The sequence below is a fragment of the Lissotriton helveticus genome, chromosome 1_1, assembly GCF_964261635.1.
Source record: "Lissotriton helveticus chromosome 1_1, aLisHel1.1, whole genome shotgun sequence".
Classification (NCBI taxonomy): domain Eukaryota; kingdom Metazoa; phylum Chordata; class Amphibia; order Caudata; family Salamandridae; genus Lissotriton; species Lissotriton helveticus.
In genome coordinates, this window is record NC_136057.1 from 1,929,798,281 (window position 1) to 1,929,822,020 (window position 23,740).

The window sequence follows — 23,740 nt, forward strand, 5'->3', positions numbered from 1 at the left end:
GAATGAGACCCTTATATGCATCACCTGAATGTACTTGTCCAGTAACATACATCTCTCTACTCTAAATTACAAAAAGCCCTTCAAGCTCCCTGAAGCACCATCACAGTAGCATGCAATGGTGTGTATGAAACACCCTACATCAGGGGAATCCAGCTTTGGTACATTGGGCCAGAGCGCCAACAGGTTTACAAAACATCCACATGAGATATGTTCCCATAAAATTCATTTGAATATGAATTATTTAGATTCAATGGTTATTCTAAAACTCTGTACTGGATTTATCCTTCACAGACAAATGATGGACCCCTATGCAATGAACAAATAAATATATATATGCATTATTTTTATAAATATACATGTCTCTTGCCACCAGGTGGTTAATCTCCGATAACACTTTTGGCAAATAGGAATTGAGGCACTAGGAACGAAAATGAATTGCCTTGAATCTGACTGTTTGCCAAGAGGGGATGAGAGGATTAAGATTGAAGTGTCCTAATGCCACAACCAACAATTTAGCTACACCATATCTCATCCATGTATAGGTAAGAGAAACATGAATGCCACCTACATTGTGACTGCATAATCCATTGTGCTGTATCCCCGCATAACATGGGTAGAACTACACATCTGGATTATCTGTGCTTCGTTGCCTAGTGCTGCATTTCCAAATGACATCATCAGCAATATTTAAATTTTTACTATCACTCAAGCGGACAGAAGAAACATGATTCCGCAAACATTCATAGAATATTCATTCAACAATGTATGGATCCAAACACAGCATTAATACTAAATGAATGTGGGGGTAACTATAATAAATCCAGTGATGTACGGGAGAAGCCTGGGCCTGAGGACTGAGTTTATTCTGACCTTTGACTTATTTTGACTCCGACCTACCCGCTTTATAGAGGTTCACTAAGATGTGGCTGACTCTTCTTCACCTTAATGACCATTTAGATACAGTGGCATTCTAGGAGTATCTTGATTTACACCAAGGCCAAGGTCATTCTACTTCTACCTTCAAACTATAAGTCAACACTCCAAACACTCCACATACTGAGTGCTTCTGCCTGGATTATGGGAAAAAATATCCAAACAATGCTGCAGTAAAGCAGCTGCATGAGCTAAGGAAAGTGGAGAACTTCATGGTAGGTCTGAGAAGATCACAGGCCCTTCAATGCCCCTCCAAATGGTGCACTCCTGTGGCTACCTTAACACCCTCAGAACTAGGACATTGTTCCAACTTTAAACAATATCAAACTACCACAGCTTGGGGTTTCAGGGAAAACACAACCACAAGTCCAACTGGCTCAATTTAACGGTAGAACCACTGTAAATTGATATAGTTTTAATCGTCATCTGCTTGATTTGGCAAAAGAGGAATGAAGACCATATTAATAAATTGAAGAAATCATAAATGTTGATTTTTGCAAGGGCACTGTACCAGCTCTTTGAAATCGAGCGTGTTTGCTCATACGTGAGCATTGGCATTTACAGAGACAGTTTATTAGAAAAAACAATACCCTGGTGGGTGAGCCTCACACGCCTCAGTTACAAATATATACATAGAGCAAGAGGAGCGAGATGCAGAAGATCTCACAGTGGCAACGTAACTGCATGTATGGCAATAAAAGTCAGAACCTGAGTGAGAACTCTGCAGTTTCCTCTCCCCGGCACCAGTCTCTTCCTGGTGTGGGGCAGCTTCGATAGGGAGCCACTGTCCAGCAGCTTTCTTTCACGAGCACACTAGTTGTATTTACGCAAATCCTTCTCATGCTCTCTTCCCATCCAGCCAAGTGCTGAGCCAACATAACTTCACTGCTACGTCTTGGTACAGTTTTGGCACACGTTGGAATGAAAATAATTTTTAAACAGTCTAGGGAAACATTTTAGTTGAGCCCCAGGATGACACCCCCTCCTCTAGCTCTGCCCCTTAATTTCTTGCCAAATTCCTCCTGAGTTCATTACTTCTCTAATTCTCTGTGATGGCTGCCCTTCATCACCTCACACTTCCATCCTCCCCACAGCACAGTCCCAGGATCATAGGCCAATGGCCCCTTCAAATGGGAACCTTCTGAGGAGGAGTAGCCCAGATTCCCATTTGGTAGTAATTTGGAAAAACCAAGATCCTATTCATCTTATTCAGTAATTATTTCTGCATTTTGGTGTCCAACTGTGGCTTTTTGACCCTGACCAGACTATCTTCTTGTGAAAACTTGATGACCACTGTTCGTGCAAACAAGTCAAAGAGGCCTCTCTTTTAGAATGTAGAGAGTGTTTATATCTCAGCAGTTTTCTTTTTGCACTGGGCCTTTTGTTTCAACCTGTGATTTCTGTTGGATTGTCCCAGACTTTGAGCAGAGCATGCATCGGAGGGGGGCAGTAGCCTCTAGCACTTGTCATCTTCATCTGTGTCGCTCAGTACACCACAGCCAGACCCGGACATCATCTGAGTGGCACCTCCTCTCCGCCTTCGCCGGTAGTGGCCGTTGGGCAGATGCCAACCATGTCGCATAGGGTTTGCTGATCCGATGGTGTTGGCTCTGCCCAGGCTTGTGGCTACAGCTGCCTCGAAGGTGAGTGTCTCCTCTTCTTCCCCACCACAGTCCGACCCCTGTAGCTCATCCTGGAGGGCCAGGTAAGGCTCTGATATATAGTGTGAGGGAGTAGAATGCCGACTGACCTTCCCTTGCAGTGAGCTTGTAGATCCAGTTAGACCTGTGTCATCGAGATCCAGAACCTTGTCGGGAAGGGGAGACCCATCCTCATTGCCACTCAATGTGGGTGAGGTGTTGCCGGGACGCCGCACCATGGAAGCATATGAGATGAGTGGCCGAGGTTTTGGGGGTACTGGAGGGAGCTGCCGTCGACCTCTTCTTGGAGTGCTAGTGTCCGAAGGTATAGAGCTTTCACTCAAGGAGCTGGTACCCTGCAAAGAAAAATACAGAACCAATTATTTACTTAGCACTAATGTCCAATGGGTGCATGTGTTGCTCAAACTGTCTATTTAAGAAAATCCCCTACCATACACTCATCCTTTGTTCTTTTGCCCAGAGATGGAACATGGAAATACTACTAAAAAAATGTAGTTATAGTAGACAGCAATACACAATGAAACAGCAATTTAGACTGTGAAGTCCGGATGGACCATCAAATGATTCGATGAGGACCTAGTAGAAAATTCAAGACAAGTGAGGCATATATTGAATATTTGATGTCTAAAATGGGAGAAGAAAGCGGAAAAGAGTCAAGATTGGCACATCTCCTTTTGTGGGACACGTAATCAACTGAATGAGTAAGCTACTTATCTTTGGTAATGCTCTTTTGGGTGAATCTAACTGCAGATTCCTCATCTTTCAAATATCCTAAGGTTCCTGACTGGATCTCGATACTCAAAAGAAGTGCTCCTGAGCACTAGTAGGTGGCACCATGCGACTCTTTGTTGACATCGTTCTTCTCAAGAAGAGACCAATGGAGCCTCATATAAATTCCACCCATGTTCTCTGATGTCAGTTTCTTTCATTTACTTGTCTGTGTCCTCAGATGTGAAGCCCATCAGCAACTCAAAATACCAGTGTATAGATTCCTAAATTTGGATCGTTTTAGATAGAAGGTCAAATCACAGAATGTTAAGGTGGGGGGTCACTGAAGATTCTATTTAGACAGAGAATCCACAGGAAAGAGCATTACCAAAGGTAAGTAACGTGTTCTTCTAATGGATACTTTTAACTGTACATTCCTCACCTTGTTCAGAGATACCAAAGCAGTACCTCCAAGTGGTGGATCTGTGGAATGGCTATGACTAAAATGTCCCAGAGGACCTAGAGGGCAAAATCCCCAGCTTGACTGACTTGGCTGTTGTGCTAGTATTTCTTTATGTGTGTGGGCACTGCTGCCATGTAGTTGTCTGACATATATCCAGAACAGGCAATCGCCTTGGCCCTGCAGATCTTTTAGACGCTGATTCTTAGCCACTGTATAGCAGATTTTAATGCAGAGGACCATCTAACAAGAGATAGTCTATTTCTGTATCGTTTTGTCCTTCGTCACCCCAGAGAACCCCACAAAGAGATGATCGTCTGCTCCTATGTAACTTGGTGCAATCAGTGTAAACGTCTTAGGGTCCAGGTGATGGAGTCTGTCTTCCTCTTTTTTTTTTAGGGTATGCAAATTTTTATTGACGACTTTTTTTTTTGTTTATTTATAAACAGTTGGCTGTGCATCAACAATCATCGTAGTAATCAGTAATAGAGTACAGTGCATATTGAATATGGTTGCTTTATTGGCACATGAAGTACGTGAGGTTGATTTTTACCTGGCTCTCGCTTCCTCCTGCTGTGCCCGGTCCCGGAGGGGACTACAACAACAGGCCTGCCTCCTGTTAACGAACGGCCCCCACGTAACCCAATAGCCCCGGGGGGCGCTACAAAAGCACACGCTGACTCCCACAACACAGACGCACGTGCGAACGAAGCCCGGACCAAGGGCGGGCCCGCCTGAACCCGTCCGAGACTGATCGAGGCTGGGCCATATCACCAACACCTTACTCTGGCAATGGACCGTCTCTTACACACATCTTAAAGGTACAGTGTATCATAGCCTGTAGGGTCAGGCCAGTGATAGAGCGCCATGTTGTTTGAAAAATTGTAGGGGTCCATCATATCTGCCCGTTGTCAGCACCCGCATATTTAGAGGATTGCATTAATGCGTGATTTTAGAAATGTAGGATTAATCGCGAGTGTTGCAATATGTAGAATTATGCTCATATCATTTGCAGATTAATGTAGTGCTTAGTTGAGAGAATAATGCCTTAAGTAACTTAGAATTATTTGCTTTGTGTGTAAAATGTGCATTAGGATTGAACGTGCCATATTAAAGTTGCACGTGTAGGCTATGTAATAAGAATCGTGATGTTTTAACATGAGAATGATGCTTGCTAATGTGAAATGTAATGTTAGGACTGATTAATTAAAAACTAATGTTGTTGTATTAGAAATGCATTTAAAGGAGTAAAGGCCTGAGACATGAAAGCGCCAACAGAGGCCTAACTGTGGGTTTTCTAGCATGACTAGAATTGTTGAGTTGGAAATGTACCTTGGGAAAGAAGCTCCTGTTTGCAGTTGCATTTTGAATTGTAACTTAGAGCTTGCGGAGGGATTGTTTCTTGTGCATTTCTTTTGCAGGTGCAAGGCCATGTAGCTTGTTAGGTAGAATGAGCCATTGTTTAGAAGTTAGACTGGTAGGAGTAGAGACGAAGGGAGTGCGCTGGTATTCGCAGTTGCAACTTTTGGCGGGAAGGTGCCTGGGGCTCCAGGACACAGCAACGGTTTCTGGAAGAAGAAGGATTGATGCTGGAAAAGTACGAGGGGCTGCACCTGCCAGAAGGAGGTGTGACATGGGCGTATCCATTGTTTTTGGGATTTTGTATTAGGGAAAGTGCCCCGAGGATGGAGAGTCAGTTGCTATTGAAGCTAGTCTTAGGGTCAGTTGGACTTAGACTGGGTCCTGTCTAAGGCAGTCCATTTGGATGTGCAGTTAGACATGGGTCTCAATTTGGTCTAGGCAGGAGAAACTAAGGAGCATCTTAGAACGAGCTTGGTATTTTAGGCCACTTACCTGGAAGGTGAATGCGCTTCTTAGGGAGCCTTCACAGCTGACACCTTATTCTCTTGCCTGGGAGGTATGTTAAGTAGGGTTGTCACTTTAGAATTAGTGTAGGGACAGACTAATCTTTTCTTTCCCATTGGAACAGATGCAGTCGAGTTTTCCAGTGGGCACAATTATCGCCTGCCTGATGCTTCTTGAATTAACTTTGCTCTTTATTTTGTGTCGTCTGAGACTCCTGCGTAGGATTATGTTTGTATTAGTGCCAGTGTATTTCTTGAACCTCTTGCTGAGGTGCTTGTACGTGCAGTTGTTTTTGGCTTTGTAATACATTTTTAAATCTTTCTCCGGAGTCAGTGGTCCTTTAAATTAAAATGTGTTGATTGTGGGAACCTGTCAAAAGGGTATGACATTTAAAGAACTTCCTTCACACTTCTATGCAGAATAAAAGGTCCAGTCGGCCGGGGATTCTATAGATTGGTAAGGTGAAAATCTAGACAAGAATCCAAGCGTCATCACCAGTATGAGTAGGCTAAGGCCTGGAAATGGGCAGGGGGTCGTGGGGACATTGGATGCATTTTTGCTAAGGGCTGAGTCGGTAGTCATGCACCAAATTGAATTAACTGAGCAGAGACTTTCCCTTGAACCTGTAATAAATATTGATAATAGATCCGATTATATGGCCCTAGCTCCTGTTGCCCCTGCTTCATATTCAACTTTGGAAGACCCTGCACCCCAAAACATCAGTTTATCCATAACAGACCAAGACTCTGAAATTATGGAAACTCACACAATACGGAATAGTGCTGATACTTCAGGTGCATTGAGTAAGCCAAACGTAGTCACCAGGGCCAAAAAGCCAAATCCAAAACCAATCATGTGAACAATTCTGCACCACCCCCAATGAAAAGAAAAGGCCAAGCCGTGGGTAAACAACACTTTTCACCACCCACACTTTGCAGGAATAAATATACTGACAAAGAGCTCATCCATGAGTCTAATTTTGCCAATGCTGAGACTGTTTCGGGGGGTCGATTTCCATAGAGGCTGACTTTTGGAAAAAGCTTGTGACTACGGTAGCAGATCTTCTAGATCCATTGACTTAAAGGCTCTCGGCTATTGAAACCAGATTGTTGGACATCGAAAGATCTACGACAAATAATAATCAAAATATGGCTGAATGTATTGGGGGGGGTGAATAATGTTATGAATATATCTACTAATACTATTGTTAACCAGAATAGTTTGTTATGCACAAGGGGGAGGGACTGTTACAGCATAGAGTGGAAGGCTCTTTACATGTAAATGACTTGGCCCTCAACCATGCTCGGGCAGTAAATGTTCCTAGTGATAACCATCCAGGGAATGAAAGACATCACACCTCAAGTCTAATTGGAGGAAAATTAAAAACCTTTGAGAGTGCACATACAAACCTCCACTTACCTCCGGAAGCTACCCCATATACGGTTATATTAGCTAATGTTCCTCCATGCCCACCCGGCTCTTTTGAGCACTGGTCTTCATTGAGGAAGAAGTCTCTTCATTTTTTGGGTGAGAAGACTGGGATGGATGACTCATTGTTCACTGAATTTAAAATGGTACGACGGATTGGGTGTGTTGGGGAATCCACCAAGAAATTTCCAGGGGGCTGTATTGTTTTATCTTTTAGATACCCTGGCTTAGTTAAAACTATTTTGGAAAGGTTTAACACCTGGTCCTTGTCCACAAGGGGAGTCTTACATTCTACCAGCCACCGAGAGATCTGGGGTCTGACATAGAAAGGGTGAGACCCAGACAAATTAATCAACATCCTATATACCGCCATGGTATCACTCAAACCGGTATGAGCCATTGAGTGGCCTTGGAGATATAGACTGACTGGTATCAAACATTGAGTGGTCTGGAGAAATTGGAAATTACAAATAGCAACCTAAAGATAGCCCCTGATCCCCCTAATGGTTTGGTGGCTTGCTCTCATGTAACTGATCAAGTAGATATTTTTTACCTATCACAATCAGTCTTAGTAGGGGGTGAGAGGCACAATGGGGATTCAAGTACTTTGTTAGCAATACCGCCCAAAGCTGACATTGGCGGTGGGGAGGCAGATGTACTTACTCAAAACGCACATGTGCTAAAAATGGTCTCTTGGAACATTGCGGGCATTAGATTAAGAATCTTAGATGAGGCCTGGCTATCATATGCTAAGATGTTTGACATTATCTGCCTCCAAGAAACATGGAGCAGGGATGAGGTGGTTATTGATGGTTTCTGTTCATTTAATGTCCAGGCAATACCGTCTGTTGCAGGGAGGGCAAAGGGTGGCTTAGTGACCCTGATCTATGTAAAATTTGTATAGATAAAGATAGAGAATATTGTGGACTTTCCTTGGTTTCAGATTATTTCAATCTCAAATCTACTTGATGTCCCAATATTTCTTATCAATTGGTATTATAACATCTTTGACCATAATGAATGTGGGGTCATTAGTAGTCTAAAAGAGGAGATCAATAAGGCCGTGGCTAAATGCTTTCCTGTGTGCATAATTTGCCTGGGGGAGTACTCTATGTCAGTATAGTACGTACATGGTTTGTGGGGTGCTAGCCACTGAAAATCAATCTCTCTCCCATTTTAAACATACCGTGCAGGGTGAAGCCCTAAATTATATTATTGTAATCAATGATTTATGTTTTGTCGATACTCTGGTCTCCACTCCACTTAAACAGTTTCCAACATTTCAGGGAGGGAGGGGGGTAGGGTAAATACTATAGATTTCATATTGATTTCTAGGAAATATTCTCACTTGGTGGAGAACTTCCTGGTGGAACCCAATCCCAGCAGCAATCATAACCCTCTGGTAGCCAGCTTGCAAATAAAGGCTTCGAAAATGCTGACAGTAAGAGGGATTGGAACATTCACAAATCGATAAAAGAAAGTTGGGTAACAATCATTTTGCTATAGCGATGCGGCCCGCCATTGACAGAGGTTGTTTAGACCACATCGGAATGTGGTCCTCCAGCTAGTCCACGACTCAACCATAGTTGGCCCTCCACAGCTCTTCGGGATTTCTGCTAATCCAGATGCCTAGATATTTGATTGGGCTGGAAGCCCTTTGCAGCGGATATGCTGAGGGCATGGGAGAGGTCGCTTCCTTCAAGGGGAAGAGCACAGTCTTGGACCACTTTACCTGTACCAAATTTCCCTTAGACCCTCTTTTTCTCACCCGGTACTATTGTCCACTTTACCTGTTTGCTAGAGTGGGTGCCAAATCTCACAACATCACAAATCAGAGGTGCCAATTTGGTCTGGGGTTCTTTCACATAAAGTGTGAAGTTGTCTGCACATGAGGATATAACAAGAGCCCGATATGTGAATCCCAAGCTGCTGTCTGCATGGTCTTGATGGAGTTGTACATTAAGGGACTGCATTGTGATGTCTCGTGCCCATAATGAATTGAAAAGGGTCCGAAATGAGCCCATTCGGATGTAAGCAAGTGATTGGTAGGGTGTATCTGTGTGATAAACCTGGAGCCAAGGCCCAGCCTATGTAACAGTGGAAAAAGATATCCCCATTCCAACGAGTCGAACACTTACGAGACATCCAGCAGAGCAGCTGCAGCTGAGATCTGTGAATGCAAATGGTGTATTCCTGCAAAAAAGAGTTTGTCGGAGATTGTGGGACGTCGAGCTAGGGGGATAAAGCCGGGTTGGTCTGGTCATACCATCACAGGCAGCAGCAATGGCAGTTGATTTGGTAGAACTTTGGCAAATATTTTGTTGTCAGTGTTTATTAGGGACAGAGGAAGGTAAGAGTCACACTGATTGGCCGGCTTGTCAGGTTTCAGAAGAGTAATTATGATGGCCTCCCGCAAGAATGGAGGAAGGGACCCTGCTTCCAATGCTTCCTGGTACATATCCAAGAGTTTGGAGGCTAGGAGCTGTGAATATTCCTTGTAGAAGGCCACGGTCATCCTGTCAAGGCTGGGGGCTTTGTCAGGGGCGAAGCTGTCAATTGCCTGGTGTATTTCTTCCACAGCGATGGGGGAGTACAGAAATTCCCTATGGGCATCCGATAGCCAGACCAGCTGTATAATGTCAAAGTATGCCTGGAGGTCCATAGCATCTGCTATCGGAGTGGCAGGGTAGAGGCAAGTGAAAAAGTCCACCATAATCTGCAGAAGGTCAGAAGGGGGAGAGCAGGAATAACCTTCCGTGACTAGATCTGGGGGAAGTGGGCGTGAGGTTTTCTAGAGCAGATGAGCTAGGGTTTTACCTGGGCGGTCCCATTCCCCATATCCACGAGCTTGAGACTCCCTGCCCAGGTAATGAGTTTTGCGTAGTGCCTTTTCCTGATATTCAGACATTTTGTTTCCAATGCCAGCCACTGTGACCAGATCATTTGAACGGAAGAAGTCTGAAGAAGCGACCCTTGACCTTCTGGTAGGTCGCTCCCCCCCTCCGCTGCAGCGCCACCAACGCCAGTGCCAGTCTTGCCACCTCTCCTCGCCTCTGCTGCTCCTGATCGCCGCCTCTGCCACCGCCTCCTCATCCAGAGTGCTTGTGCCTTAACCCTCTCTGCCTTGTACCCCATCTGCCTGTGCCCATTCTTCTCCCGTGTTCCATGTGTGCCTGCCAGCCTTGCCTGCCCTGCTGGTCCCCCTGCTGCCTCCTTTGAGCGGGCCTGCCTGATTTTCCTGGCCTCGCTCTTCCTCTGCCGTTCCTGCTGTTTTCTTTTTCCTGCTTTTCCCGTTTCTTTTCCCGCCGCTGCCTTCCCTGCGGCCCCGCCCCCCCTGCCCATTCGCTGCCCTCTTTCCCGCCTCCCGCCTCCTAGCTGGTTCTCCTTCCCCACCTAGCCTTAAATAGCGGCCGCTGTGCGGCCGCGCCGCAAGCGCACCGAAGGCGCACCTAAGGCAAGCCCGTCTGCTCCTGCCGCGCCTGGACCGCACCCAGCGCCAGAACCCCTGGCCCTCACACCACCCGCAACGCATGCCACCGCTACGATGCCAGCACCCTCATCGCACTCAACCACGGACGCACCCCCAACTGCTACAAGGCCACCCCTAAGCGCACCCACGGCCCTTTCACCTGCCAGAACTGCAACATCTCCTGCAACAACAACGCCGAGACCACCACAGCAACGGAACCCAACCAACTACGATGCATCCTGCTCAACACCCGCTCCGCACGCAAGCACGCCGTCGAGCTCTGGGACCTGCTCACCTCCACTCCACCAGACGCCGCCTTCTTGACCAAGACCTGGTGAACGATGCCTCCACCCCAGACATCGCAGTGGCCATCACCGACGGATACAAGATCTCGCACCAATGGAGCCGGGGGAGGCATCGCCATAATCCACAAGAACACCATCAAGGTCTCCACAAACACCGACGACACCCTCGCCACCGCTGAAAACATGCACTTCAAGATCCACACCAACACCAAGACCACCCTCAGAGACACCCTCATCTACAGACCACCAGGCCCACGTCCCCAATTCTGCAACTCCATCACCGACTTCATCAGCATGCACACCCTGACCTCCACCAACTATATCCTGCTCGGCGACCTGAACTACCACATAGAAAACAACAACGACAGCAACTCCTCCACCCTGATCGAAAACCTCGCCACCCTCGTACTGAGACAGATCGTCACTACCCCGACCCACATCGCCGGTCACACGCTTGACGCCATCTTCACCGCCAGCCCCCACGTTCCCTTCAGCCACACTTCTGAACTCACTTGGACCGACCACCACTGCGTCCACTTCACCTTCCAGAAACCCGTCTCCCACCACCGCACTCTACAGATCCCCCGCCGACGCTGGGGAAAAGTCACCAAGGAACGACTAGAAACACACCTCGCACTCAACCCACCGACCCCGAGGAGGGGGCCCGCACCCTCAGACTATGGATGGAGAGCTGCGCCAACACCGTAGCACCCATGAAACAACCCACTGACAGAAACACCAGCCAGAGTGCCAGCTGGTTCACCCCGGAGCTCCTAGCCTCCAAGCGCACCTGGCGGAAACTGGAGAACATCTGGCTCAACGACAGAACACCCACCAACCGCACAGCCCACAAAGACGCCATCGCAACCATCACCACCTCATCAGGACCACCAAAAAAGCCTCATTCAAAAACCACCTCGACAACAACGCACACAACAGCAAAGAGCTATTCAACATCGTGAAAGAGCTCTCCTCTCCCAGCTCCTGCACCAACGATATTCCGCCATCACAATCCCTGTGCGACACCCTCGCTGCCTTCTTCCACCGCAAGATCACCGACATCCACAACAGCTTCACCCCCCGGGCGCACCCCACGGACCCCGCCACGACGAACACCCCGAGCCCCACCAACCATGACCCCCTGACCACTTGGACCAACGTGAGCACCGAAGACATAACCAGGACCATGAGCACCATCCACTCAGGCTCCCCGTCTGACCCGCTCCCCCACCACATCGCCAACAAAGCCGTCAGCATCATCGCACCCCACCTGCGTAACATTATCAACCTCTCCTTCAAGACCGCTACCTTCCCGAAGAGCTGGAAACACGCCTAGATCAACGCCCTCCTGAAGAAACCCAAGGCTAGCCCGAGCGACCTCAAGAACTTCCGGCCCATCTCCCTGCTTCCATTCCCTGCGAAAGTAATGGAAAAGATTGTCAACACCCAGATCACCCGCTACCTAGAAGACAACAGCATCCTGGACCCCTCCCAGTCAGGCTTCCACAGCAACTACAGCACCGAGACTGCCCTCATCGCCGCCACAGATGACATCAGAATCCTACTCGACAGCGGCGAGACAGCGGCCCTCATCCTCCTGGACCTCTCTGCCGCCTTTGACACCGTCTGCCACCACATACTGCGCACACACCTCTACGATGCAGGGATCCGAGACAAGGCCCTGGACTGGACCACCTCCTTCCTCACCGACAGAGCCCAGAGAGTCCGCCTCCCCCCGTTCCACTCCGGATCCACCACTACCTTCTGCGGCGTCCCCCAGGGATCCTCACTCAGCCCGACTCTGTTCAATGTCTACATGACCCCCCTCGCTCGCATCGCCAGACTACACGACCTCAACAAAATCTCCTACGCCGACGACACCCAGCTGATCCTCTGCCTCACCAAAGACCCCCTCACCGCCAAATCCAACCTACACCAGGGCAAGAAGGCTGTCGCCGAATGGATGGAGGCAAGCCGACTCAAACTGAACACGGACAAGACGGAGGTCCTCATCTTCGGGCCCAATCCGTCAGCGTGGGATGACTCCTGGTGGCCAGTATCACTGGGAACCCCCCCAGCACCAACCAACCACGCACGCAACCTAGGGATCATCCTCGACTCCAAGCTCAGCATGACCAACCAAGTCAACGCAGTCTCCTCCTCCTGCTTCCACACTCTCCGCATGCTCCGCAAGATCTACAGATGGATCCCGATGGACACACGGAAAACCGTCACCCACGCCCTCGTCAGCAGCCGACTTGACTACGGAAACGCCCTCTATGCCGGAGCCCCGTCCAAACTCATCAACAGACTCCAAAGAATACAGAACGCCTCCGCACGCCTGATCCTCAACGTCCCATGCCGAGACCACATCACCCCGCACCTGAGAGACCTGCACTGGCTCCCCGTCGACAAAAGAATGACATTCAAACTCATGATCCACGCACACAAGGAACTCCACAACACTGGCCCAGCCTACCTCAACGACAGACTCTCCTTCTACGTACCCAACAGGAATCTCTCGCTCCGCCGACCTATCCCTGGCCGCCGTCCCGCGCATCCACAGAACCACTTCCGGGGGCAGATCCTTCTCCCACCGCGCCGCCAAGTCCTGGAACGCCCTCCCCCTCCTCCTACGACAGACCGCAGACGTCCCGGCATTCAGAAGACTGCACAAGACCTGGCTCTTCGACCACTAGCTGCAGCTCCCACACCCCCCCCCCCAGCGCCTTGAGACCCTAGCGGGTAAGCATTGTGCTTTACAAATTCCCTGATTGATTGATTGACTCCAGGGCTGCAATATCAGCCTCTAGTCTCTTAAGCGTTCTGCTAATATCTCTAAGGATACCATTCTGTTTGGGAGTGCATATACTTTTTATGACTGCTTTGAACGCTTTCCATGAACAGAGGGTGAACTGACCAAACCAGCAAATAGCTCAAAATACTCCAGGATGTCCCACGAATTTCCTCTCTAAAAGCTGCATTTCGCAGGGTGCCCTGCGGCATCCACCAAGAAAATGCACAGGGAGAGGCATTTGAATGATCAGCTGCACTGGAGCGTGGTCGGAAAAGGTGTGAGGGGGATGGGGTGTAACATGGAAGTCCCTGTTAGTTAGCCAATAATCAATTCTGTACCACGCTTTGTGCTGTAGGGATAAGTAGGTGCCTTTGCGGACCTGACGGTGTGCAGTTCTCCAAACATCTATAAGGTGATTGTCTGAGATTAATGAGTTTTGGCTGCATGATTGTGGGGGCGCCCAGAGCTGCCTGCTCTGTCAATTGAGTCATCTAAAGGGACGTTAAAGTCGCCACTCCAGAGCACTGTTCAGAGACCGATATCAGCAATTAAATGCCACATCTTTACAAAAAAATCAGGGTTATCAATGTTAGGCCAGTAAATGGCAGCCAGTGTTACAGGGCGATTAAATAATGTACCTGCCAATATGACGTAGAGGCCGTGTTTGTCCCTAAGACAGTGAGATGCTTTCCATGCGAGGCCCTTCCATATGAAGATGCTGACCCCCCTGTCATAGTTAGAATAGGTTGAGGAATAGGTCACCCCCCATCCTTGAGTGAACAAACTGGGAAGAGGGGCTTTGGCTAAGTGGTTTTCTTGACGGAGAGAATTGTCAATTTTGTGTCTGACCAGGTAAACGTGAATCAATCCGACTTTTCGGCCATTATTTAGCCAACTCACCTTCCACTTATTGCAGGTGACCGTGGACATCTTATTCAGGATTAGAATGAGAGGAAATGGGTGTGATCTGAGTGGCATGTGTTGTGCTGAAAAGGTGTGCTGTACCAGATCCAAATGCTTAAAAATGTTGTATTGTGTTTTGCCTATGCCTAATTTGTAACCAAGAACTTTTTTAACTCTCCGAACCCCCCTGCCCTGAACACCAACATCAATTGAACATACCCTGTACCGCCCTCCATCCACATCAACCCCCCCAATTAGGTTGTGATACCCTCCCCTTAACAATGGTAACTGGGAATTATCCAGTGGGGCACTGGAAACACCAAACTGACTACCCGCCAATGATGGTGGGTGGCCTAGCTTTGAGAACTGTCTGGGCCTCCCAATCAATCAAGGCAAATCTAGAAGAGAAACATGCACATGCAGGCATGAGTAACGAAATGAAAGCAGTGTGATTTTTGTGGAATATCATCATTAGCTAGGATATACCTAGCATGTCTGTAGACCAACCAGCATCTCCAGACTGCAGCGACAAGATGCATCAGCTATAGGAGACTATGGAACACAACAGATTATCAGACATTGTCGATTAGCTATGCCTCGGCTGAGGAGCGTGGCAAGATCGCCGGAGACTGGGTAGGTTTGGACTTTTGTTTGGCAAATTTTAGAGCTTGTTTTGCGCATCCGTGATATAACGTATCTTACACTCCGGCGTAATCTTGAGTTTTGCCGGGTATAAGAGGGCATATGGTACACCCTCCTGCTTCAACTGTCGTTTGGCAGGTAGGAAATCCTGGAGGGTGGCCTGCACCGCCAGGGTGAAATCGGGATAAAGGATATAGTGTTAACCTGGTGTGGCATTTGTCCCTTTTCACGAGGCAGCCTGAGGACTGTGTCGCGGTCCCTGTAGTTTAATGGACGAGCTACGATAGGTATGGGGAGGGCCCAGGGTGGAGGCCTGGTACAAAGTGACCTATGGGCGAGTTCGACAATGAATATTGGAGACATTTCCGCTCAAAGATGTCTTTTAGGTAGGTTTCAACAAAGTGCTCCATTTTAGAGATCGCGCTGGTTTCCCGCACACACAATGTGAATGTTGTTGTGCCTTGAATGGGCTTTGAGGTCCTCGTTTTTGGCCTTTATGAGATACATCGCTCTATCCATGCGCAGGAGCTGTTCCTTTGCGACAGTCATTGGCATCTGACATGTAAGTTTCCAACTGATCAAGCCTGGTGTCTTGCATGTCTACTCGCTTCTTAACACGGTCCAGGCGTGAGGTAAGTAGACCTAGTTTGGAATCAATTGTTTTCAAGCTTGATTTGACCTCCATGAGTATTTTCCTTAGGTCTATCTCCGCCTCATCAGAATCTTCAGCTTGAGGAGGGCCAGCCCCACCATCGTTGGTGTGGTCAGCCTGCCAGTAGCACATCGCTTCTCAAATGAAAGATTGGTCTGCCTTCCCTCATGCTTGCCCATAGTGTGGTGAAGTTGGGGGGCAGCGGTGTATTATCCTTGGGAGGGGACGGGAGGTCTCCTGTATATGGAGTCACCAGAGGGCCCAGCGTGGGCTCTAGCTATGGGAGGTGGCCCAGCCCCTATTTCAGAAGCGGATCGGGCCCTCTCTGCGGCCCGCCACCTCCCTTGAGATCAATAGTCCGTGGAAGGTGCAGGAGGTCTTAAAATGTAAATTGGCTTCACTGGCGCTTAGGCCAGCCTCCGCATCAGGGCCCAGACCAAACCTCTGTATCACCAAGGGGCAAAGGGACGCACACTATCTTCCACGGCAGGGAAATCGGTTGGCAGGCAGCCCCCAGGGTACCTCATAGTGAACGCAAGTGAGGGTAGCAGTGAGCGAGCCAGTCCTCCATGTGAGGGCCAGACACACCCAGCAAGGCCGGATGGGCGACACAAAGAAGGCACAGTTCAAGGAGATCAGCGGTGTGCCAGGGGTGCCCACAGATAAGCAACACCGGCCATCGGCCCCCCCACAGAATCTGTAGGTTCAGACCGGGTGCCACAATAGGCAGAGATGGTAGCCCTTACACCCAGCCACCCCACCGCGGGCTGGCCACCGCCAAAGGGCAGTCCAGCTGCCAGGTCCCTCTCGACCATCCCTGCCCTGCTGACCATCACATTCTGGAACACCCAAGGGGCATTGGTGAGGCCGAAAGGAACATGCAAATTGAGAGTGTTTGTGGCCCACCTTGAACCTCCAGTAGCACCTGAGGGCCTGCAGCATGGGGATGTGAAAATAAGCGTCCTGTAGGTCCAGGGCCACCATCCAACTTCCGGGATCCAGGTCAGACATAACTTGGGCCAAGATAAGCATTATGAACTTGTCCGTGGGCAGGAAAGCCTTGAGAGGGTGAAGAGCTAGGAAGGGGTAGAGGCCTCCATCCTTCTTTGGTACCATGAAACTGTGGGAATAGCATCCAGCCCCCACTTACGAGGCCGGTACTCTCTCTATGGCTCCTTTGGCCAAAAGACCATTGACTTCCTTGGCATAAAATGTAATTATGATCTATGATGAAGTGCTGTGGCACTTAAAATTCTCCATGGCTGAGTCCCACTTTTCACCAAACAGAAGGCAGCTGTAAAAGGGCATGCCCGTTAAGGACACCTGGATGCCCTAGGAGAAGCCTAAGAACATCTTCCATGCATGGTGGCAGAGCACCACTCTCATTCTCAGACAATACATAGTGTCTATGCCTGAAAGGATGACGAATTTGGACGCATCCCGACTATTCTGAATGGTTTGTTCTAAGAAGGTATGTACGTCATCTGGGACCGCCGTTGAGATCTCACGGACCATGTCCCAAAGTTTGTGGGTGTAGCGACCGAGTAGAAAACCTGTATTAACTCATCTCAAAGCAAGGCTTGCCGAGAGAACATTTGTTTTCCAAAGGTATCCACATGTTTTAACTCTCTCTCAAGAGGACTGGTCGGGAAGGCGTTAGGGTTTACTCCAATAGTGGAAGCTTGTACCACCAAGCTTGCATGGCCTGGATGCTGAGTTAAAAATATCTGGGTTGCCTTGGGCAAGTCTGTGGTGGTGGGTGACTTGTTGGTTGACTAGGGCAGGAGGAGCAGGGTTTAGTCAAGTGCCCAACAGTGTGTCAGTTAGGGCCTTATTAAGAGGCAAGAGAGGTTTGATCCATGCCTGGTGAGGCTGTCGGACCTCTGTCCGCATGTTTGTTTTTACATTTATAGCAGTAATATAGAGGTTAAGGACCTCAGCAACCCTGATAATCATAGTGGAGAAAGATTAATTTCTTCTGTTGCTGGACTGGGAGAAGCCAACCCAATATCAGGTAGGGGCCCAACCCATTGGCATCCTGATCTTCCAAATACCAGTTGTCCTCATCATAGGGTGAGGCAAAGTCTTCCCCAGCCCCGCCACTTTTTTATCCATATGGTTGGCTCTGGCCTGATTCAAAGCCAACATGCTTGTGTAAAGTGTGTGCATGACTAGGCTGGAGTGGAAATGTATCTGAGTCTGATAGATTCAGTGTTGGCTGTGGCACATATTTATCTGAACATGGTCTCCTTTGAGTGCCAGTGTCGATGTTCGAGGAGCTTGTGCTAATTTTGGCACCAGGTCTGAAACTGGTATCAATGCCAGTACAGATTATGAATTGGATTTAAGGGACACAGGTGACACTAAGGGCGAACATACCAGCAGTACCCAACTGGAGGGTCCTGCAGATCCTTGAGACCCGAAGGTGGACCAGAGGGAGCCAGAAGCATGCCAAAGATGCGGAGCATGGCCTCTTGAAAGGCTTCTACCTGCTGTGATGTCCCCAACGGACCCAGAAACTTGGAGTGTATCGGAACCAAGGATGGGATAGACTTCTCAGTAGAACAAGAGTCAGACCTGGTGGCACGGTGAGGAGCTTGCACCTATGCTCAAGTGTGAGTGACGTGGGAAGGGGCCAAGTCCCACTTGACCAGAATAGAGACTGACAGTGTTTTGCCATATACAGCTTTGCTCCACATTTTAGAATGGCTGTAGGATTCATCTGAGTGTAGTCATCATAGGCCTTGAAGTTGTGCATAAAACCCAGGTACCAGAGGCATACCTCATGGGTAGTAGGGGTCAGTGGTAGGAGTGCTGCCGTGTGGTGATGTGGGGCGGAGGAGGGTCAGGGCGGGGATAGTAAACTATGGAATACGGCCAAATACAGGTAAGTAAGCATTTAAATAAATAAAATGAATTTCGTTACGCGCACTGCATCGAATTTGGCGATGCAGTGCACGCAACAACATTTGTTTTATTTATTTATATGTTTACTTACCTGTATTTGGCCGTATTCCATAGTTTACTACCCCCCACCTTGCCCCTCCCACGCCCCATGCCATCGCTCGGCAGCACTCCTACCACTGACCGCTACTGCTCATGGGGATCTGTCACATGCATCACTTTGGGATTGTCCTTACAAAGTTTAAACCCTCTACATTTAGAGAGTGACATGTCACCTGCATACAGGAAATTTTCAAAAGAAAAGTCTTCACAGAGTCAAGAAAGAAGGAGCAGAGTTCTGGATGCCCCCCATGGGTATAGCTTATATGTATCTCCATTTGTGACTTCCGGAATAGAATGACGTTGACGGAGTGTCACATGGCACTACCTACAGGCACGCAGGAGTCTCAAGGTGAGGAATCTGCAATTAGAAGTATTGATCAGAAATTTCTCTGTGATTGATATGCAGTGAAATATCTATACAAGTGATTTAGGAGCATAATTGGGTATATCTTCAGATGTGTGTGTGTGTGTGTGTGTGTGGCAAACTGGGTAGATCTCCATTCCTCGAAAGGTGGTAGATCTTTCTCAGTGCTGGTCCCACAGCTCTGGAATAAACTACCGGAGCACCTCCGCTAAGAATCCAACCTGTTTTTCTTTCGGAAATCACTTAAAACTCTTCTGTTTAAAGAAGCACTAAGTTTAGAGTAACCTCTGATGATTCGTGCACTTTCCAACCCCTCAGCAGCCACTTTCTCTCCCTTGGTTCCAAGCGCTAAGAGACCTGTCGGTGATTTGGCGCTATATATATCGAATTTAACATAACATAACATAACATTGTATAAATATGTTTGTCAACTGAAAAGATCATTCATTGGTGGGGCATGTGCATTCTTGGGGGCATGGTGATTGGCATGTTCATGTATGCGTATTTTTCAGTATGTCTCTATCTGTGGGTCTCTCTCAGCTCTTCTGTTTCTACGATATGTATTTGAACTTGAAACATCTACCAAGGATGGTAATGTGTGCCATACTTAAAATATTTTCCATTTGATGCCTACATGTGTAAAATTGGAGATATCTCCAATTGTAGGTTGTGTGTGCCACAGTGGAGACATTTTAAATTGGTAGACTGTGTGCAGAAAGAAAAAGTTACTTATCTGCTGTAACAATCTTCCTGTTAGATATTCTATCTACCTACAGAAGTCGCACCTGAAGAATAATTCTAAACTCCAGACTGGAATCGGAAACTTCCCAGCTTGTACATTGCCAGTAAGGGATGCTGACTTTGGGTCTGCATCCAAACTGGCATCAGGTGATGTTATAGCCATATGGAGTACACCCCCCTGGTTTGTCTTGTTCCCCCACCAATCTACCTCCACTGCTGCACTGGGGGAGATGATGATGGAGTCCAACATGTCTCCTTGCTGCCACTGTATGCGGAGGCAGCAATGCAGGGCTTTCATGTGCCAACATGCATGTAGGACTAGAAGAATGCAGGAAGCTAGCACACCCATGAATCCGAGAACTCTTGCTTGAAATATGGGACCATTTCTCAGATGTCGGTTATTCTCGGAGGCGAAGGATAGGCACAGAGAGTGTGGTATCCAGCACTGACCGTATGAACCAGTGTCAGTGGGAAGACCTCAGGTGAGATTTGCGCTAATTGATCTAAAAGTCTAGGTTGAAGGATAGGGATACTATTAACTGCAGATGGTGAATAATCACCTCTAGTGAGCCAGCTTTGATTGGCCAGGCCTGCAGGTATGTAGGAAAGTGTGATGTCCAACTTTTGGAGGTTAGCTGCAACCACCACCAATGCCTTCTTGGAGACTTGTGGCGAAGATGTTAAGCCAAATGAGGGCTTGTGGCGAAGATGTTAAGCCAAAGGAGGACTTTGCAAATTGGTGGTGCTTGGAAACAGCCACAGAGTGCAAGTATTTCAGATGCAACTATAGGATGCGGATATGGAAGTATGTATCCTGGAGGTCCAGTGACACCATTCACTCTCCAGCTTCCAACACCAGAAAAACTTGAGCTAGGGTCTTGAGCTTCTTTTATTGAAGTGAAGGTTCAAGGCTCTGAGGTCTAAAATCAGAAAGAGACATCCGTCCTTTTGGGGGACAAGGAAGTGTGAGGAGAAACATCTTTGGCCCTGTTATGGTTCCGGGCACTAACTCCACAGTTCCTCTCTGTAGGAGTGCCAAGAAAGGGCTGTCTCTTTACTGGTTTTAAAACGCTCCAGTGTCCAATTCGTCTCACCGCCAAACAGCCAAAGTTTCTCTACCATTAAATCAGCTCAGATATCAGAGGAGAAGTTTAACATGAGTAGCCAAGCATGCCTGCAAATTGAGACAGAGCTACCCATGGCTAGGACTACGGAGTTGGTGGTATCCAGTCCAGATTTTATGATGTGGCATGATGCGTTCTGGTCATCCTGAATAACCTCCTGAAAACTGGCTCTTATGTCTTCAGGTACATGAAGCACCCCCATCTTAGCCATATTCTACAAGGCATGGGTGTAGCGTACTAGAAGGCAGTTTGCATTCAGGGACTTCTAAGCCATGCTTCCTGAAGACAAGGTCTTTTTACCTCAAGCTTCTAAGCACTTTGACTCTCTATCCAACAGTTTAGTCAGGAAGGTCCTCGCTGGCTGTCCCGATTAACGTGACACCTGTATGATCAAGTTCTCTGCTGAAGGGTGAGACAAAAAGAACAAATATTTCCAGCAGGAGGGCTGTGGTGGCAAGCTACTTCTCTATTAACTCCTGGAGCAGAAGTGTATCTTTCTCATGCTGCTAGAACTGGGTCTAGGAGGCTTCTCTGAATGGCAGTAGAGGTTCTACCACATGGACCACCGGAAGCAGTTCTTCCATAGAACATTGAATTTAACCTCCACTGTTGTAAGCTGCAATTCCAGCACTTCAGTTGTCTTTTTCCCACTGAGTGGAAGTCATGACCTTTGGTGAGGGAGGTCCTGCTGGGAAGTTAATTTTCATTTCAGGGGAGGAGTCCAGTAAATTTTTAGATGACAATCTGGAAGATTTTTGGCCAAGACCAATGGCATCCTCTTTGCCTAATGCATATAAATTCAGAGGGTCAGAGTTAGATCAGAATATTTCATGAATCCTCTGTCTTTAATCCCTTTTCCTCCTGTAGCCTCTACGCCTTTGTTATGGCACGATTTTGTGAACTGGTGTGATGGTGCCGTACATCTAGGCAGTGATGATATCAGTGATGGCAGCAGTGGTGGAAGTGGTGGTGCAGGTAGATGTGGTGAAGTATATCGAAACGTTGGGTCAAAGGATGGGTTAGTCAGAGTCGGTCTTGGTGGTACAGAGCAGAGTGGTATAAGGCCAATGCCATAAACATTGGGAGGCTGTTCGGTGCTATGAGGCCTAAAGGTGCCCTGAGTTACATCAATGCTCTAGCAAACAAGAAAAACAAGGCATTAAGAAATGCAGTTGGATCCAACCCTGTTGCAGGAAACTCGGGAAAGTCTGGCATTCGTAAGTCCGAGGTAGATTGAGGTCATCTGGACAGTCCTGGAGCTGGGTCCAGATTGGAGGTGCTAGGAGCAGAGTCATCTGGCTCCATAGCGCCAAGCTCTGAAGATGAGAAATCTAAGGAACATCAATAGGTGGCTGAGGTACTATTGGTAGAGGCAGCATATGCGGATTTGCCTTAGGTGGCGCAGGCACAGTAGGACGGGGAACTACCAGAGGCACAGGAGTTACCAGAGATGGATGAGGTACAGGTAAACTCCATGATCAAGCTACTGAGCCAAAGCAGAGGAGACAGCCACAGCTGGAGATACTTCGCTGGTAGGAGTATGTACAGGGATATTCAGTGCCAGGCTTATGTAGCACCCTCATCTTTTTCAGTCTGCGGACCCATTCTACTGATAGATGGAGTGATCTGCTAGAAGCGGAATCCCATTATGTTGAGTGCCTAATCAAGATTGATACAGTCTTTGATGTTTACTTCCTTGTCCTCAGCATCTACCCCTTCATGAGATCAAGTCAGCCCTTTGCAGCGAGCAGGTAAAAGACTCCATCTTGGACGTCATGATCCTCAACGCTGACCGGGTGCTTGTGATTCTTCTTTTCTTCCTCTGTGATATTTCCCTGGATTTCCCTCTGAACTGTCCTTGGAAATCTTTTAAAGTTATGGTGGACATGTTCCTACATAATTTGCAGGAGTCAGGACAATATGATTATGGAAGGCACAAAATACAGACTGTGTTGCAGATTGTTTGGGCTTTCTTTACTTAAAGTAGCAGCAAAAGTTTTCCACCCTTACAGACTTCAGCCTATTAGTCTACATTGTGCCTAATCAGAGTTTTTAGTCACTCGGTTAGTTTAGTGACTTTTTTAATGTACAAAATGTGTTTATTTTTAAAGTAAATTGACCAATATAGTCTTTAATAGGCTGTTTCTCAGAATAACTTGTTTTTTTTATAATAAAAGCATGTATACATTTTTTAATACATGTTTTGTAAAAAAAAGTACTCTAGAATCCTGCATATAGGTGGGAAAAGTCAGTGAATTCTACTGGTTATTGGATGCTTGAATCTGACACTTAATATGCATACTATGTTGACTGGCAGTGAGCCAGCAGGGGAAGAGGTGAATGGACCAGTGCTTGGTGTCACTTGGGTGCCACTTTGCATCCCATTCTACATCTCAAGGATATGGGGCATCAACGAGTACCTCACCCTCCTTATGATCATCTGTAAGGTAACCTTCCTACAAGGGGAACATTGATTGGGCAGTATAGGTTGACATAGAGGCTCCTCAAAATACATTAGAAGAAATAGGTTATTTACCTGTAACTGTAGTTCTCCAGCCTTGGTATAATTCACAGATTCCTATGCTTGATCCATTCCCATTGTTGAGCTGGGAGTCTCACTGGAGGGATAGTAAGCTGTGCATTGTTAAACATTGCCTGGAAAGCTTTAACACAATTACAAT

The 23,740-nt window shown here is 47.6% G+C and overlaps 1 protein-coding gene across 1 annotated transcript in view; it reads right to left on the minus strand.

Annotated features, from left to right (window-relative positions):
• Positions 1-1,350: 1,350 nt before the first annotated feature.
• CACNA1E (calcium voltage-gated channel subunit alpha1 E) overlaps positions 1,351-23,740 on the minus strand; it is a 1,292,345-nt gene continuing 1,269,955 nt past the window's right edge. Inside the window, exon 45 of the mRNA XM_078643465.1 lies at positions 1,351-2,929. Coding sequence (XP_078499591.1) covers positions 2,390-2,929 — 540 coding nt within the window. The 3' untranslated portion in view covers positions 1,351-2,389. The remainder of the gene's footprint in view (positions 2,930-23,740) is intronic.